The sequence below is a fragment of the Eptatretus burgeri genome, chromosome 15 (assembly GCF_056783735.1).
Source record: "Eptatretus burgeri isolate ZD-2024b chromosome 15, Ebu_testis_v1, whole genome shotgun sequence".
NCBI lineage: Eukaryota > Metazoa > Chordata > Myxini > Myxiniformes > Myxinidae > Eptatretus > Eptatretus burgeri.
The window spans coordinates 1,172,058-1,190,853 of record NC_140975.1 but is presented as its reverse complement, the minus strand read 5'-3'; the positions used below and the strand labels follow the sequence as shown (position 1 = coordinate 1,190,853).

The 18,796-nt window shown below is 43.8% G+C and overlaps 1 protein-coding gene across 12 annotated transcripts in view; it reads right to left on the bottom strand.

Annotated features, from left to right (window-relative positions):
• Nucleotides 1-687: 687 nt before the first annotated feature.
• The window catches only part of REV3L (REV3 like, DNA directed polymerase zeta catalytic subunit), a 94,588-nt gene continuing 76,479 nt past the window's right edge, over nucleotides 688-18,796 (bottom strand). For 5 of the 12 annotated variants that reach the window (XM_085858487.1, XM_085858484.1, XM_085858489.1 and 2 more), the window contains 6 exons: nucleotides 12,626-12,740; nucleotides 11,093-11,230; nucleotides 5,811-6,001; nucleotides 5,434-5,680; nucleotides 5,070-5,279; nucleotides 688-4,903 (listed from right to left, as the gene is read on the bottom strand). In XM_085858487.1, coding sequence (XP_085714613.1) covers nucleotides 4,769-4,903; nucleotides 5,070-5,279; nucleotides 5,434-5,680; nucleotides 5,811-6,001; nucleotides 11,093-11,230; nucleotides 12,626-12,740 — 1,036 coding nt within the window. In that variant the 3' untranslated portion in view covers nucleotides 688-4,768. Of the gene's footprint in view, nucleotides 4,904-5,069; nucleotides 5,349-5,433; nucleotides 5,681-5,810; nucleotides 6,002-11,091; nucleotides 11,231-11,324; nucleotides 11,429-12,625; nucleotides 12,741-18,796 lie in introns of those variants that run through there. The other 7 variants (XR_015052053.1, XM_085858488.1, XM_085858490.1 and 4 more) reach the window with 7 other exon arrangements.

The window sequence follows — 18,796 nt, the reverse complement described above, 5'->3', positions numbered from 1 at the left end:
TGCATTCAGCTTTTCACCTGCAGTGTCAGCTGTGCGGCCATTTGAGGTAATGGAGCGGATGGAGGGGGAACATACACCAGAAGCGGACTTAACTCGACACCACCAGGATTTGGAGGAGGGAGACAGGTTTGAGAGTTCAGACTTGACATTAGAAAGATGTTGTTTTCAGGCTCTCCTGAGGGTAGACACACACACTTGTTCTGAGCTTTGTGGAAGGAACTGAGATTGCCTTCAGTTGGATTAGCCTTCCATGAGGCGAAGGCGTTGTTTCAGGACAAAATGCTTCTGCATAGAATAACGGTGAAGATGGAAGCAAAATAATGTCTGAAATCCATTTTATTCCGGTCTTACTATAAATACCACCCAGAGATAAACACCGCCCGGACATGTCCAGAGATAAACACAGTCCAGAGACAAACACCTCCAGGATACGTCCAAAGACAACGTCTGGAGACAAACACCACCCAGACACATCCGGAGATAAACACCATCTGGAGACAAACACCACCCAGACATGGACAAATCCAATGACAAACACCACCTGGACACATCCGGAGACAAATGAACACCACCCGAACAGGTTCGGAAACAAACAAACACCACCCGCAGATAAACAACGCCTGGACACAAATGTGGTGGAATTACTCAAACCTTCAGAGGAGTCGAACGTCACACCAGAAACTCCAATGCAAGTTGAACCATTTATTCACATGTGCACGGGAAAGAAAACGAATGCGCAAAGACACGCCAAGATGTGTCCCTGCGTACCTCCTTCTCTTCGAGTTCTGTTCACAAGCCGAGCTTTTTACAGCAAAATTATTTGCATAGAAAGGGGGAAAAAGGGGGCATGAGTCGGACAATGAACAGTACATGTTTATCACTCAATGTTCCTCAGTCTCTTAATTAGCATAACACCATGTATGGTTTGTGTGCGAGCATGGGAACACTGGTCATCATGTGCAAGCATGGGAATTAATCTCCCACTCAATTGTGGTCTGATTGCAAACAAGCAGTTTGATTCACAGGACAATGGGCTCCCTCAATCGTGCAGGCAAATGTGTGGGCTGCTTCCTTTCTTCAAGGACGTGATGCAAAAACCCACTTTCAGTTGCTTTCACTCTGGGTTTGATTATTTACCCATGATCCTTCTTAGTCAACAACCCCATATATCGTGACAAAATGACTTTAGTTAATTACAATGCTTTGCAATAGACTTTATACCTTTACAAGCATAAATATGTTGTGAGCTATGAGTTTAAATAGCAATAAGAATACAGAGCTGTATCATTTATGTCCTTGTGGACCAAATATGCATGTCCATGGGGCTCATGTTTGTAATTACACAAGCTTCAATCAAGTCAACTAATACTCATACATGGGTATAATGAATACCGAATCACAGATACACACTCACATAATGAATGTAATAATTATGTTTCTAATGAGCTTTTAAATCAATCATTGTCTATCATCGAGGTTTTCTCGAACACACACACACACACACACACACACACACACACACACACACACACACACACACACACACACACACACACACACACACGTGAGTCAGAAGTAGCGCCTGATTTCTGTCAGTTGATTGTTTGTTTGCCATTTGTATTACAGTGTACAAGAAGGTAGAAATAAATGAATGACATGTTTATCTAACCATGTATTCAAGAAAAAATTATTACGAACTGTACCAAGCTGTTATACTCGCAATTTTCAAAGTGCCCTCCCTCGTGATCGACGCACAATTGCAGCCGATCAGGCACAGAGCGGCACACACGTCTGCAGAGTTCGATATCAATTTCCTCAAACTCTGCAGTGATTTGAGCCTTCAATTCCTGAATGGTCCGAGGCTTTTCACGAAAAACAAGGTCTTTCATGAGCCCCCAACGAAAGAAATCTGGAGGTGTAAGGTCTGGGGAGCGTGCCGGCCACTCGATCGGGCCGCGGCGGCCGATCCACTTTCTGGGAAAGTTTTCATCAAGCCACTGACGAACATAGCGTCCATAATGAGGTGGAGCTCCATCATGCTGGAAATAACAGTCCTGATTTTGTACCCTGGGCCAAAAGAAGGTTTGCAGCATATCCAGGTAAATTTCTGCAGTGACAGATCCCTCAAAGAAAAAGGGTCCAATTATCCCTAATGGAGATATGGCTGCCCAAACTGTCACTCCAGGTAAATTTACCTCCTTCTCAACTGTCACTCTTTGGTTATTCGCAGCCCAGTAGACACAATTGTGTCTGTTAATTGTGCCATTAAGCTCAATTTGGTGCAAATTCAGTAACTTTCCAAACTCGCAGCAATAACCTGCAAAACAAAATCAAAAATAAATAAATTACGAAAATTAATAATCTGCAAGACAATTATTAACAACATGACTTCCCAGAAAGAATCTGAGAGGCAAAAAAACAGAAATCGGGTGCTACTTTTGACTCACCCTGTATATAAAAAGCTTTTATTTGCTAATTTTAATCAAGTATTGTTGCGGGCCGGGTATTGGCGACGAGTACGACCGCTAGGTGGAGCAGTAGGGTCGACTCCACCGAACACCGGGGATTCAGATCGTTACCCTCAAACAACTCTGAGGGTACGGGTCCCTTACAGGACTGTGAATCGTCAATAAACCAACCACGTGGTACAGGGTTATTTGCCAAACTTCAAAATACCTAGAGGCCCAAGTGGCGAACTACCGAGTATTCACACCCTCGACGGAACTCGAACGGGACGAATCGTTTCCGTACTCGACCCGTGCACAACCCGAGCGGATGGTTACCGAGGTCCCATCGGTCCAAATGCACACAACTACAGCAACAACGGCCTTCTTAAATTCCCCAAAATGCACCATGTTAAACCAATGAAGAAAACACAGAAACGAGCTGATACATTTAACAGGGGATTTATTTACAATAGGGAAAGGGGAGACACAGAGCAGAATTAACACCGAATATAGTCATGCAATGTACAAAGAGCAAGCACTTAACAATTTCTACTGACGGGCCCACATATAGACACACGCACACAGAAATGGACCCCAATGGTCTTTATTGAAGGCCTCCAGCTCAAGGACAGGTGAGCTCGAGACCAGAGCCTGCGCGTGGACCTGTCCACCTCATGTGGTCTTCGACAATCTGGCTCGGCGGGACTCGAACCCGCAGCAACGATGCCACCCCAAGCACTAGGGACGGAGGAAAAGCGTCGGACGCCAGGTGGACGAGACGAGAGACGACCCGAACACTGCCAAGCCGACCAGACCAGACGAGTCGATCTCCAGCACCTCAAACCCGATCGCTACCAAGCCGACCAGACCAGACGAGTCGATCTCCGGCACCTCGAACCCAATCGCCCCACCCTAACGCTGTTTCCAAGGCCCTGGCGTTCCTTATATTTCATTTCTCCTGTGAGCAGGGGTGTCGTGGGAAAGTTTGCCGTCTGAGACATCTCGCCTCCCATTGGTCCGGGGTTCGTGGGAAAGTCGGTGTCTGAGACGTCTCGCCTCTCATTGGTCGTGGGGAACATTCCATCTCTCTGGGGTGGAGTCGGAGCTCTGGTGGCCGAGGAAACTCCGCCCATGTACGTGCTGGCATGCACATGTTTAACGGTGCCGATGGATGATGGTAGGACGAGAAACGAAGGAGGATGTTGTTGTTGTAGTAATTGATGTAACAAAAGGTCTAACTTTAAAATAATTCACAGCGCACATACAATTATTCACCCATTAAACAAAGGGGGAAGGAACCCTGACTAGAAACACAGACTTATCGATATAACTGTTCTTTTGGGACCCTGGTTGTTGTGTGCGATGGGTTCCAGATTCGTAACAGTATTAGGTTTAATTGGGCCACAGCCAAACGAAAAAAATTACAGAGCTAATATTTTAAAATAAATTTTCCACCACACAAACACCATCCCGACACATCTGGAAACAAACACCATCCAGACATAATCACAACTTGAACACATCCGAAGACAGACAGACAGAGAGAGAGAGGTGTGGGAGGGTGCTCGGTGGAGAGAGGATGGACAAAGGGAGAGAGGGGGTGGGGAGTTCGCAGAGAGAATTCTTTTATGAACACAACACAACACACACACACACACACATACACCCCCCCACACACACACACACACACACACACACACACACACACACACACACACACACACACACACACACACACACACACACACACACACACACACACACACACACACACACACACACACACACCCTATTATTAGTATAGATTGTATAAACAAGGGATTATTTAATCAATCATATATTATATTATTGTACAAACAATGGATTATTTAATCACTAATATATTACATGATTGTACAAACAATGGATAATTTAATCAATCATATATTATATTATTGTACAAACAATGGATAATTTAATCACTCACATATTATATTATTGTACAAACAATTAATTATTAAGTCACAAATATATTATATTGTTGTGCAGACAATGGATTTTAAAAGTGCTAGATCAATGCTCACAGAAGTGTCATGAAGGTTTTGAATTTTCTCATCACAATCGTGTATAAAGGTCAAAGCACTGATCTTGAGTCCATTTGGACATAATCTTGGTAAGGGGTCCTCGGGACCGTCGTTTTATTGTCACAGACATCACCTGTCTGAATACACCCCTTCCTGTCCACTCCATGCAGCAATGATGACCAAGGGAACATGAAGAAAATCTGAAATAAGCACCAGACAGTCTTCTGATGCTGAGATGGCAAAGGTTAGAGATCATAATCAGTTCAGTAGGGATGCAAACTGTTGATAATCCTGAGAAGTTTCCTCTAAACCTGCCAGGGCAAACGTCACTGGGCAATCAAGCGACACGCAGGGTGGTTGCCATTCTGCCAACCCCGAACAACTCCGACACAACTGCACACGGACACATTTGGCAGGGGTAGACAGACTCAGGAAGGAGAGCGTTTTGGTTTGGGAAGGTGGAGAGATGATCAGTTGATGATAATAATGGAAATGAGGATGCTGTTCGGTGCAGGGTGGTGTGGTTGCAGATATGAAGTGCCTTATCAAAACAAAATACCTGCAATAGATGATGGTACTTTCTTTCTCGTTTCCGTGCTTGGTCCATAAGTACTGCGGCCACGCGTTGAGGCTGTCGTGTACATGAGGAGCACAGGCCATCAGTAGCAGTTTCACTACACACTGCACATCGTGTTGTACCGAAGTAATGCACGATGGTGGACTTGCTTCCTTCATCCATATTCCTCGGGCGGCATGGCACTCGCATCACCTGCCAACCACGCATCACAGGAGTGAGTTGAAGATCGTGAGGAGAGGACGGATGGTGCTGTCGTAGTGACTATAGAAATGAGGAAAAGAAAAGAAGAAAAAAAAGTGACAAAGAGGAGAACATGGAACAAGAGAGTAAAAGTGTGCATCCCCACCCGTGGTAGAACTTGGTACCAGCTGAACACATCGACACCGATGAGAGAGAGGACTCGCTGCAAGGCAGGGAGCAGCTGCTTGCGGACGTAGTACTGCACGTTCGGCACCAAATTCGAACTGTTCAACACTTCCAGAGGACGCTCCACCAGCTTGATGAGGGGTAGGCCCGGAGGTCCGTTCACGATCACGTACGGCACCCTTTCGCCAACACGGGGCTCGGCCCGAGGGTCCGAGGCCAAAAGTTTGCTAACCGGTAGAAGCACGAGATGTCGGAGAGGTTCGAGGATACAAGGAAAATCGGTGGCAAAATGAAGTTTACAAGGAGGTGCAGCATGTCACGTGTGAATTGAGAGTGTGTTTGTTTTTGAAATTGTACCGTGCGATATGCAGAGCCGGAACACACGCGCTGGGTCTGTACGTGGCAAGGCCGCGGTACTCTTTGGCAAAAATCAAATCCTGTAATGAGCTTTTCCCCGAGAGGAGTTTGCTGCATTGTCGCTGCACATACATGCGCACTGCGCTCACATCCTTCGTGTCAAAAAGAATTTGAATGGTTCGCTCGAGTACCTGTGGAACACACATGTTGCATTGAGATAACACAGGTGGTCTTGACAAGCCATTCAATCGATGAAAACACAGGGGAACGTGCACCACCATCTCATGTCACCCACACTCATACAGCTGATCGTTATTACCCCCATTAACCCATCTCACCCAGCGTCTCCTTCCCTCTCTCTCTCTTCCCTTCCTTGTTGTGTCCAAATGTTGCCCCACTATCGGTTCTTACCATGACCTTACTCTTGCATGAGCATCAATCTTGTAATTTAAAAATGCATATATTAAAACTCAATTAAACAACATCACAAATAGCCCAGTCACCTGCCTGGCCCAATCGTCCAAAATACCAGACTAATAGGCCTGAAGGATATTTATTCAGACCCAACAACGACCCCTCATATACCTTTTATTTTGGTCAAGAAAGTAAGTGAATCGACAATAATGATCAATCAAAATCCCAAACGATGGATTCAAATTACGGCCAAGCTGACTATTACTGACCTATTGACCCCATTTAGAGGAGGTAATATGGGAAGTTGGGATCGTATAAATTACCATCAAGGAAGCTTTCTGGGATTATAATTTCATCATCGGTTCCAGTGAATACAAAGTAAATGTTAATACTCCTGACTCTGGGGTGGGGGGGGGAGGGGGGGTGTTTGTGTACATGACTCTTTTAGAGCGTTACCCTAATTTTTTTTTTGTTCTATATGCCAAGACCTTCAAAAAAAGTTTGGGTAACACCTCCAGATCAAGTACGTTTTCTCTATAGGGTCCATCTTGGATTCGCAGTTGGCTACCAGCAAACCATAATTGAACCAAAATGCCTGTCTTGGGTTTAGATGGAATAAATCATTATTAAACACGCATAAATTATTAATTTTGATTTACTTCAATTACTTATGCATTGCTTAACACATTTTAGCATGATTTATTCTCTTAAAACTTGGTTCACAGTAGAAAATGACCATATTTTACGTAATTTTAGTCAAAAATAGTCAAAAATAGCTTTCAACTTGAAAGTAGCTCAAAGTTTGATGGTCTCTGAATGACTTAATATTATAAGTAGAGCTATAAAATTTGGCCAAAAGTTTCATTATTAAGTTCTCTGAGCAATTCAATTTTAATATTCTCACAATGGGGCTATGTGTGATGACCATAGAGCTCATTGTAAACCAAAGTCTGGCAGGGTAAGTCCCGTACCCCCAAATGGCCACTTTTACGCTATTTCATCAAATGATGATATCTCCTTAATTAAATGCCATGGAAAGTTGATTTTTTTATACTAAATATCGGTTATTGACCCCAAGGAATTCATTGGTAACTTTTTAGTATTTTTTTAGCTGATCTAATTAGCATAATCCCAAGATTTTCCTCAAAATGAATGCCAAAATAATGAAAAGTAGAAATGATTTAACATTGAAGCTTTAATTAATGGTCTAAAACAGTGATGTGCATATGCTTCAATCCTACAGAGACTATATTGAGACACTCATCTTAATTAGATGTCGGGGAACTTGGGGCACAACCACATACCGGGGAAAGGTCAAGTACCAAAAGATTTCCATATTTTATCTCTAGCCATCATACCATGTTTAGAATGATATCGGCTTTTCCTCGATAAAGGCAATACTGTGATGACAATGCTGTTAGGGTCCATTTGACCTTGACCCCATTGTTCGAGGCCAACCACCATGTAACTAAAACATTCCATATGTTATTTCCCATTTATTCATAACACATATATGTAACTGAGCCATTAGACCATTTTTTTTAGAAAGATAAGGACATTTTTTTTTTTACAAAGGGAACACTGTTGAGGGTCTATTTGACCTTGAATCCTTCACTCAAGGTCAAATATCAGGTGACCAAATCATTCCCCATATGTGATTCCCTATTAGTGTATAATACATACCTAAGCCCTCAGACCATTTTTAAGTAAATTACAGGGATATGAAAGTCAATGATGTCATTTTTGGGGATACCTAAGTGAGGTAAACTATGATGTCACAGTGAGGTTAACTATGATGTCACTTCCTCTTGGCAACTGGATTTTCAAGAAAAAGAAGAGAAAACAATGCTGCAAACAAAGGTAAGATTTTAATGGATCACCTTTGATTTTAAGTAAATAAAATACCCCCGAGCGGGAGTGCCGGTCATCTCTGCCAGAGGTCGACAGAAGCAAAATCAAATTACAACTCGGCAGAACTCATATTTTTGCCTAACTCAAAAAAGTTCAAAAAGTAACTCTGTGCTAGACTGGAATAGGGGTAGTTCATAAAGTACATATGCTCTACTTCCGGGTTTCAAAACCACCCACCCCCCCACTGTATGCAGGCTAGTGACCACCCACCCACCCCCATATGTGTCTCATATCACATCACAATACTTGAAGATTACAACAAACTGTAGATTTATCTCAAATGCATCAGTAATTATTAACTACGGTAATACAGTAATATGGAACAATTATTGACGTCCACGGATTCAACATCACGTCGAAAATGTTCCTGTGAACGGGGATATTTTTCCCCCTTGCGATGACGACAGGCTCACCTTCATCTTCTGAAATGCTTTCATGTAGTCCGACACCACTTTCACAAAGTATGTATGCAGCCGTCGTACCACCCACCCACCCCTGTACGCAGCCCGTACGCGGGCTTTAAACCACCCACCCCCCGCATTTTTGTATGTACTTTATGAACGGCCCATACGGGGCAAAAATATGCAAAAATTTGCGCAGGACCCGGAGCATCTTCAGAGATTGGCGTTGGCCTCCGGATGACCACTTCAAATTAGCACCGGACATGTAAGAATCAGAGCGAAGTTTGAAGGGCTATAAAATCGGAAAGAGAGCAAATTTCAAAAAAATGGCTCGTGTTGTTCCAGATAATAGTCCGTAGTATCTGAATCACTAATAACATTTGATCTCTCTTGATAAATGAGGGAGGAGATACGATTTGAAATCGATGATTTTCACAACTTTGACAGCCTCGTGACCTTGACCTCGACTTTGGATGACCTTGAAAGTTATATCGTTGTGCACGTCTCATTGACCTCTATCCATTCCACTATTGGTTATTTGTCTCCACTCGGTTTGATTGTGGACAGACGGACGGACGTACGGACGGGCGGACAGACTTTGAGACTGGCTTTATTAGGTCATCTCTACTGAGATGATAGAGATGACCTAATAATGGTCAAAAGTTGTAAATGAAATATCAAAGAATAATTGTATCTCTTAAAATGAAATATTTAATGAATAATTGTGAAATCGAGATCAAAATATTTAAATTTCAAAGCAAAATGGGGGAATCCCCCTAATGGGGGAATACCCCAATTCTATCGATAAATAGACAAATTGTCTAATGTCATAAAATTTGATCTCAAACACATATAATTATAAATTAAATGTCAAATCATCACATTTTTAAGGGTAAGGAATTGAATGGATTTGGTTTCCAATACCTTGACCTTGGCCTATGTTTTCAAGGTCAACTATTATTATATGCACATATTAAATGTATCAGCTTGTCAAATCATATCGAGGATATATATGAATATGAAGAATATGATAAATTATGCATTATCAGAAGTTGGGGAAGAATGGAATGGAAACTATCATCACATGTTTTCTGCCTAAACAATAAAACAAAAACAGACCCCCATTAACATGAACACATGTAACATGGGGCACAACCATACATGTAAATGGATGGGGCACAACCACATACCAGTGTGCGATTGTGCCCCAGGCCTGGGACACAGCCACACACTGGTATGCGGTTGTGCCTCATCCAGAATGTGCAGAATAGTTGACATGTATTTACCTGTTATGTCCCTGAGGAGACGGGGGTCATATACAATTGCCAAAATTAAAACTAGCATTGATTCCAAATAGGTAGTTGTCCAATTTACTTTAAGTGTGTGGTTGTGCCTCCAATTCCCAGAGTATGTACAACATGAAGTACTAATAATATCGTATTTTTTCAGGGTTGTGAAGAGTTGGATAAAGTGCCAATGGTGGAGTCTGTAACTCTTGTAAAGTCATCTCAAGACTTCTGTTATGATGCAACAAAATGTATTATCTGCAAAACGTAGGCGATGATAAGACAGCAAGCACAAGCAATGGCTGGAAAAGGATACGGGAAGCCAGCGGCATTCACAATGACCATGTTTCCAAAAGACTGAAGCTTGTTGAAGGAGATGGGTTTTGTTATCATGTGACTAATGAATGTTACAAGAAGTGCACTATGAAGACAGTTTTTGACAGAATAACTAAGAAGAATCTAGTTCAAGGCCAGGACTCATCTTTTTCTCAGCAGAACAAAATTGAAGGCAGAAGCTCTCGCTCCCAGGCAGTTCGCCACCGACCTAATGCAGATACTACAGCAACAGGATTGCGAGTTGTGAACTGCATTGTCTGTGATAACAAATCCTACAAACAACTGTACACAAAATATTGTATAAGTGAATCCAACCATGCTTTGTCTTTTCTTGCTGCAACTAAATTTCAAGTTGAAAGCTATTTTTGACTATTTTTGACTAAAATTACATAAAATATGGTCATTTTCTACTGTGAACCAAGTTTTAAGAGAATAAATCATGCTAAAATGTGTTAAGCAATGCATAAGTGATTGAAGTAAATCAAAATTAATAATTTATTGGTGTTTACAAATGATTTATTCCATCTAAACCCAATATGGGCATTTTGGTTCAATTATAGTTTGCTGGTAGCCAACTGCGAATCCAAGATGGACCCTACAGAGAAAATGTACTTGATCTGGAGGTGTTACCCAAACTTTTTTTGTAGGTCTTGGCATATAGAACAAAAAAAAATATGGTGACGCTCGAAAAGAGTCATGTAAACAAACACCCCCCCCCCCAGAGCCTATACTATAACGGACAAACCGATGGACACACTTGAAATGTTAATGTACGGATAGAACAAAACAATATCTCAGCACAAATCAAATCTCCCTTTAAACATGGTGACAGAAAGTTATTATAACTTCACTTACTAAATGTTGGTTAATTGTGGCTGCATTGTGGTGCCGCAGTGAACAACCACTCATGATACTTCGTGGTGCGGGGCCTGACCTTGCTGACTGCTGGGCAGCCGTCCCTCCGCACCGTCTCGATACCCTTGGCATCAAACACTGGCTGTTCTTGCTGCGGGGATTCGTACATGTATCCCATATAGCGCTTCTTCGTTTGTAAAACACATGGTAAGTAAACCTGGAAGAAGTCGAGAATGAAATGCCTCAGGTTACCTTGTCTCATTTGTCATGATGACAGAAACAGTGAACGCCTCAGTGACAGGCATTGTTACCTCCAAGCTGACCGCGTGTGGGCGAGACGCTGCAGCAGTTGAAAGACACGGGCAACTGGAATAGTCGCACTCACAATATCCAGAACAGCAGCACTCACTGCAATCTCCAGAACAGTCACACTCACTAAAATCTCCGGAACAGTCACACTCACTACAATCTCCGCAACAGTCGCAGCTACTACAATCTCCGCAACAGTTGCACTCACTACAATCTCTGGAACAGCCGCACTCACTACAATATCCGGAACAGTCGCGCTCACTGCAATCTCTGCAAGTCACACTCACTACAATCTCCGCAACAGTTGCATTCACAACAATCTCCGGAACAGTCGCACCTACTACAATCTCCGGAACAGTCTCACCCACTACAATCTCCGGAAGAGTGGCACTCAGTGCAATCTCTGGAACAGGCGCACTCACTACAATCTCCAGAACAGTGGCACTCACTGCAAACTCTAGAACAGCCGCACTCACTACAATATCCGGAACAGTCGCACTCTCTGCAATCTCCGCAACAGTCGCACTCACTACAATCTCCGCAACAGTCGCACCTACTACAATCTCCGCAACAGTTGCACTCACTGCAATCTCCGGAACAGTCGCACTCACTCCAATCTCCGCAACAGTCGCACTCACTACAATCAACGGAACAGTCGCACCGACTGCAATCCCCGGAACAGTTGCACCCACTACAATCTCCGCAACAGTCGCACTCACTCCAATCTCCGCAACAGTCGCACTCACTACAATCTCCGGAACAGTCGCACCGACTGCAATCCCCGGAACAGTTGCACCCACTACAATCTCCGGAACAGTTGAACTCACTGCAATCTCCGGAACAGCCGCACTCACTGCAATCTCCGGAACAGCCGCACTCACTGCAATCTCTGAAACAGTTGCACCCACTACAATCTCTGCAACAGTCGCACCCACTTCAATCGCCGCAACAGCCGCACTCACTACAATCTCCGGAACAGCCACACTCACTACAATCTCTGCAACAGTCGCACCCACTTCAATCGCCGCAACAGTCACACTCACTGCAATCTCCGGAACAGTCACCCTCACTACAATCTCCGGAACAGTCGCACTCACTGCAATCTCCGCAACAGTCGCCCTCACTACAATCCCCGCAACAGTCGCACTCACTGCAATCTCCGGAACAGTCGCACTCACTGCAATCTCCGGATCAGTCGCCATCACTACAATCTCCGGAACAGTCGCACCCACTGCAATCTCCGGAACAGTCGCACACACTACAATCACCGGAATAGTTGCACTCACTACAATCTGCAATTTACCTTCTCAAACTTCAGCTTCACAGGTTTTGGGTTTTGCGCAGTCACCGCATCAGCAATTTCCTGCCCGATCTTGAACGCACGATCCTTCGATGCCCCGTGTAGGAGAACGAACATGCTGTACGTAAACACGGAGGGAAAGATTCACGTTCTCACCGACACTCTTCTGCCTACATTAAATTTTCCACATTTACCATGTTTCACAGAATTTTTATGCCTGCTTACATGGTCCTTGTGTACTCAGCTCACCGAGTTCCCTTGTTTTGTCTTGATAGCCTCACGTGTACTTCCTGCATCATTCTTTCCCCACTTCTCCAGCCTACCTTGAATGCCAACTCCCTTTGCTCTGTCGCTGTGTCATTATCCCCACACCCGGTCATTTAGCTCTTATATGTGCCTCAATCTCAGTGCAACAATTGGAATAAAAAAGAAGGGCAATGCTCCTGGCCTCACCTGGTAGAATCGGGGATCCACTGGCAGGCATGGACGACGCACAAAATATATAAATGAGCCGATAGTTTGAACAAACTTGTGAAAGTATCATGCAAGATGATTCCTACCAAGTTACGTCGAAATCAGGTGAATACTTCTTGAGAAAAAGTTAAAAGTAGCGAACCCGGAATCGGAATGACCTTCGACCAATATATTTACCTCCTTGAAATGGAATTTTTGATGGGATTTGAAAGGCAATCCAGAGTCCTCGGTTCTCAGAAGTTCAACAAAATTTGGTGAAAATAGGACTGTTAACATCACGGGTGATGGAGGTGGTGGTGAAGTTTCATGAAAATCGTGTGCGTCGTTTAGAAGAAGAAAGCAAATACCTATTTGGGGGGGGGGGAAGAGGGGGGTCAAGACCCCCTTGAATCTCGATTCTTTGTCATGCCTTGAACAAACTTTAGTACATCACGGGTGATGAACGTTGTGGTGAGGTTTCATCAAAATCATGTGTGTAGTTTCGGAGAAGAACATCCGAGTGTTTACATACCGACTCACCGACTGACTGACGAACACCGCGCGACGCCCATACCTCACCTGAACTATTTTCCAGGTGAGATAAAAATTGGTGTTTTGTTTTTGGCCCTGGTGCTACGTGGATAACAATGTGGTTTGTGTTGATGAATATTGACCGACAGGTTAGTGTGATGGGTAACGGGCTTTGTTTATCACTGCCCTTTCGTGGCATGAAGTTGCACGGTCAAGTTTAAAGGTTCAGGATTGGTTGGATGCTGGAAACAATAGGGAAATATGGTTGTCACAAAGCCTGATGAATGGATCATCAATGGCAGAGGTTTTAGACTTCCTGTGTAGAAATGTTTGAAAAATTGTGAGAGAGGTTGCATTACCAAAAAGGGAAAACGTATACAGGTAATAAATACAAAGACCACGCATTATACGATGTCAAGGAAGACAGTTAATAACCAGGCAGAAAGGAATACTGTAAGCATAGTTAGGAGGGGATAATTGGTCTGTGGGAAGATAAACGACAAGACATTCAGAAAAAGAGGTGGAATTGCTCGTAGCAGTTCCGTTCTTTTCCAAAATCGCTTTTCATTTTCCCTCCCACAAGGAAACTGGTCTTTCAGCTCTTCGAGAAGGCTCAACCTCCGATTTCAAAACAGTTCAAAATGGACAGATTAACGAGTAAATTGTTGGAGTAACACCCGTGGTAAAGAGGTGAAAACGCAGATTCTTCCTTTGAAACTTCTTCAGATGTGAACTGTGAGTGCGACTCAGATGGTGACTGATAAACGGAGACTCAAACTTCAATGGTGCACCAAAACAAAACAAAAAACAGGAGATGCATATTCCTTTTGACTAAACCCATTGCTTTGTTAGGAAAAGGTTCCCTTCCCTTTACTGTTGTCACTGAACAACTCTACTATGTACGGCTTCTTCTCCTTCTTCTTCCCGATTCACTCGAAATCCGCACCCCATGTTTCATTGCGGTTATACTCGGGTCCGGCAAAATATCGATATACTGTTTATATCGATATCATTTTTCATATCGATATACCGGAATACTAAAAAACAACATTGCATGGAAAAAAACATAATCGGTACATCACCAAGAAAATGAGGAAAGGCGTTTACAATCGTTAAATACCGGACTTGATTAAAAAGCTTTGACGCATTCGGCTACACCTGGAGCAGTGGAACGTATGATGTCAAAACGTACCAGGAAGTACGTACAGTGGGTATTAACTTTTAACCCTTTACACCTGAGCACCGTACAAGCAATCGCGTTTTCCTTTGCGGCGTAGCTGTTTTTAAAGCAATTGCCAATTGGTTATTTATATGAATCGGGTGTGCTTTGGAAAACATGTGCCGACTACCGGTAGAGAAATCTGCGATAATCATACCAGTCTGTGCCGATTACCTGTATGGTGATCCATGATAGTCATACTGGTCTGTGCCAATTACCAGTCTGGCAATCCATGATAGTCATACCGGTCTGTGCCGATTACCTGTACGGCTATCCATGATAGTCATACCGGTCTGTGCCGATTACCTGTACGGCGATCCATTGACAGTCATTCTGGTCTGTCCCGATTACCTGTACGGTGATCCATGATAGTCATACCGGCCTGTGATGAATACCGGTACAGCGATCCGCGATAGCGATACTGCCCTGTCCCGATTACCAACACTGATCTCGCATCAAAACAAAATCATTTTTAATGCAAGTTGAAGTTGGAAGTAAAATAACCATTCTCATCATGGGGGGGGGAAACAAAAAGGAAGCCACATGTGGGAATACTTTGAAAAATCACCGTGTTTCAATGATGTGTCCATCATATATGAATACATGATGGACCATTGGATCATTACATATTTTTGGAATCTGCATTAAAATGTTTACTTAATTGTTTTATACCAATATACCAGTATGTACCGGTTTGAGTCCACCGATATATCGATGCTAGTCCGGCAGATATGTGAAATATTCTGGTAGTTTTGTGCCTTTGATGATACAAGCATGAAATTTGGTACACAGTTATAGCATACCCTTAGGAAACATTTTGGATATGGGGACATTCCAGATTACCCCTTGGGTCAAAATGGTGGCCATTTTACAAAATGGCTGCCACGAATAACAAATTCTGCCTACAAGGTCAGCAAAGTCATATGTGCTTGGTGCAAAACACAATGTAGTGAGTATAATATGATTATTATCAACTTGTATGCACATGCTTCATTATCTACTTCATATTTGACTAAAAAATGCATCTACAGTGGTCTATGAGGGACACAGATAACAGTTTACCATCGCAATAATGTATGGCTGGAACAAGAGCTCTGCAATATGATCATGCATGTGAATGTTACCTGAATATTGTTTCTGGAAATATAAATAGATCAAAAATCAAATTTGGTGAAAGGAACTTAGACTCCATGAATATTTCCCACGAGCCCACGAGCAGAATAACGCATTAGTTAAGGGTGACGGAGGAGCTGTAGGCCTGACAGAGAATCCCGCTGCATTACGCCGCTGGATGGTGTCTGGTCCAGAGATGGCCAGAGTGATCGCTGAGTTCCAGGCCACATCAGAGACCAAGAAGGCTGTTCACAAACACCATGAGCAGACCAAGCACACACAGGTAGCCATTTGCTAGAGATGTGCATTCACTCACTCAAGTCATGGGGGAGATGGGCAACCCATTTTGTGATGACAGCAAGGATCTCCTGGTGCTAGACAGCAGAGACCTGGCAGACCCAGCAGTTATCAATACTGTACGCCAGATCGAGAAGCTGGGACAAGAACCACATGACTCCTATGTCCATGAGAGACTTATCAACCAGACAAAGCCCATCACCGACCCAATCGAGAGAAACAACCTCCCTCTCTTCAGCCGACCTCCAGTCAGAGAGAAGTCAAGAGCACAGCTACAGGTTTCATCTCTGAAGAACGACTGCTCCCTGTTCTCCAGGTTGTTCATTGCGTCCCAGATACGTGATGGAGATCTTGATGAGTTCTTCGCACATGAGAACCAAGCATGTCCCCCTGCACTGTCACACATGGGCAAGATGAGACTTGGAACAAAGTCTGATCTGGTTGGCCGCTTAGAAGATCTGGTCCCTCCACAGGAGAATGCTGCTGCTGCTGCTAGTCCAGCAGTTGAAGTCATCATCCTTGATGGTGCAGCGATCATCAGTATGCTGCCACCTGGCACAGCAAAGACCTTCAACGAGTATGCATCAGAAGTATTCTTGCCATACATCACATCTCAGCTGCAGCATATGAGCAGGATGGATATTGTCTGGGATGAATACCTCACAGACAGTTTGAAGGCAGACACTAGGATGAAGCGAGGTAAAGTCATCAGGAGACGAGTCGAGCCATCTAGTTCCATTCCTGGAAACTGGCAGACCTTTCTTCGCACAGATGAGAACAAGATGGAGTTGTTTGACTTCCTAGCCACCAAAGTAGCAACAACAGACACAGACAAACAAGTATTCAGCACCCACCACAAAGATGTGCTTTGTACGCAGGCCCGAGATGTTGCTGGTCTTGCCCCTTGTAGCCATGAAGAGGCTGACACAAGAATGCTACTCCATGCTGAAGACGCTGTGAGGCAGGGATACAGCAAAGTGTCGATCCGTACAGTAGACACTGATGTCGTGGTCCTTGCGGTGACAGCAGCTGGACGTCTGGACATTGATGAGCTCTGGGTTGCTTTTGGCACAGGAAAGAACTTCAGGTTCTTGGCAGCTCACGAGATGTCTGTGGCACTGGGACCTAACAAGTGTCAAGGTTTGCCATTCTTCCATGCCCTCACTGAATGCGACACCATTTCAAGCTTCGGAGGCAGGGGGAAGAAAAAAGCATGGGAAACCTGGAAAGCCTGTGATGAGGTCACTGATGTCACTGCAGCATTCTGTGCCTTGGCTGCCACGCCAACTCCTTCAGCCGTAGATGACCAAATGGATGCACTGGAGCGTTTTGTTGTTGTGCTCTATGATCGCACCAGTAGCCAGGAACATGTCAATGAGTGTCGCAAGCATCTGTTCACCCAGAATGGCAGATCAATAGATGCTCTCCCACCAACTCGTGAAGCCCTGAAACAGCACATCAAGAGAGCTACCTACCAAGCCGGCTACTGTTGGGGCCAGATGATGGTGTCCACACCAGAGCTCCCATCGCCCAGTGACTGGGGGTGGGTTCACACCGATAATGGCTGGGACATATACTGGACAACCCTCCCAGAGGCAACTGAGGCATGTCGGCAACTACTAAGGTTTGGCTGCAAAAAGGGATGCAGAGGACAGTGCAAGTGTGTCAATGCTGCACTCCAGTGCACAGCTCTATGTCACTGTGGTGGGGAGTGTACAAGAGAGTAGAACTGGGACAAGAGAGATCACAGATGATAATAATGTAACATGTACACATGTATCCATGCATCATAGTATTACCTGTTCCCTCTGTTACCTGGATATAGAGGTTCCTCTGTATAATTTTGACTCTGTAAGTTGATGTTAGGATCAAACAGAAGCACTTCCTCTGAGTTCAAGAGTGTTAAATGAACAACAGTCATTTCATGGTGCTTGATAACAGTTTTTTGAAGTTTGTTGCAGAAAACCGTCCAAAAGTGCAAAAATGCACCAAAAAAATGACCAAATAAATGGTTTATTCACGCTTTGTCACCTTTATTTGCTATTTCTTATTTGCTAGAATCTATATTTAGTTAAATAAAACCACTGGTATGCTTCTTAAATATAGTTGTATCCACATGTATCCTCCTTGTACAACACAAAATCGGCTATTTTGTAAAATGGCCGCCATTTTGGCTCTCGGAAGAATCTGGAATGTCCCTATATCCAAAAATCTTTGTAAGATACTGCCCGAGCAGTGTGCCAAATTTCATGCTTGCATCACTAAAGGCACATTTTTTTCACATATCTGCCGGACTATGCTGGAAAACGTCGATACTGACGGAGCCGAGGTAATCAAACCACTCATATTTTTATTTGTGCCATCAACTACTATAATCTTCCACCCTGGTCACAATGTCTATCTTCATATATCTGAACCTGGGACGCAGAAAAAAAAAAAAACTAATTTGCAGCTCCATTGCCTTAAACCCTTTCAAGTGTGTACCACTCCCACCCTCTTTTCTACCTCCCCTTTGGGTACTGCACTCCCCTCTGGGCAGCCACCCCTGCCTCACACTTTGC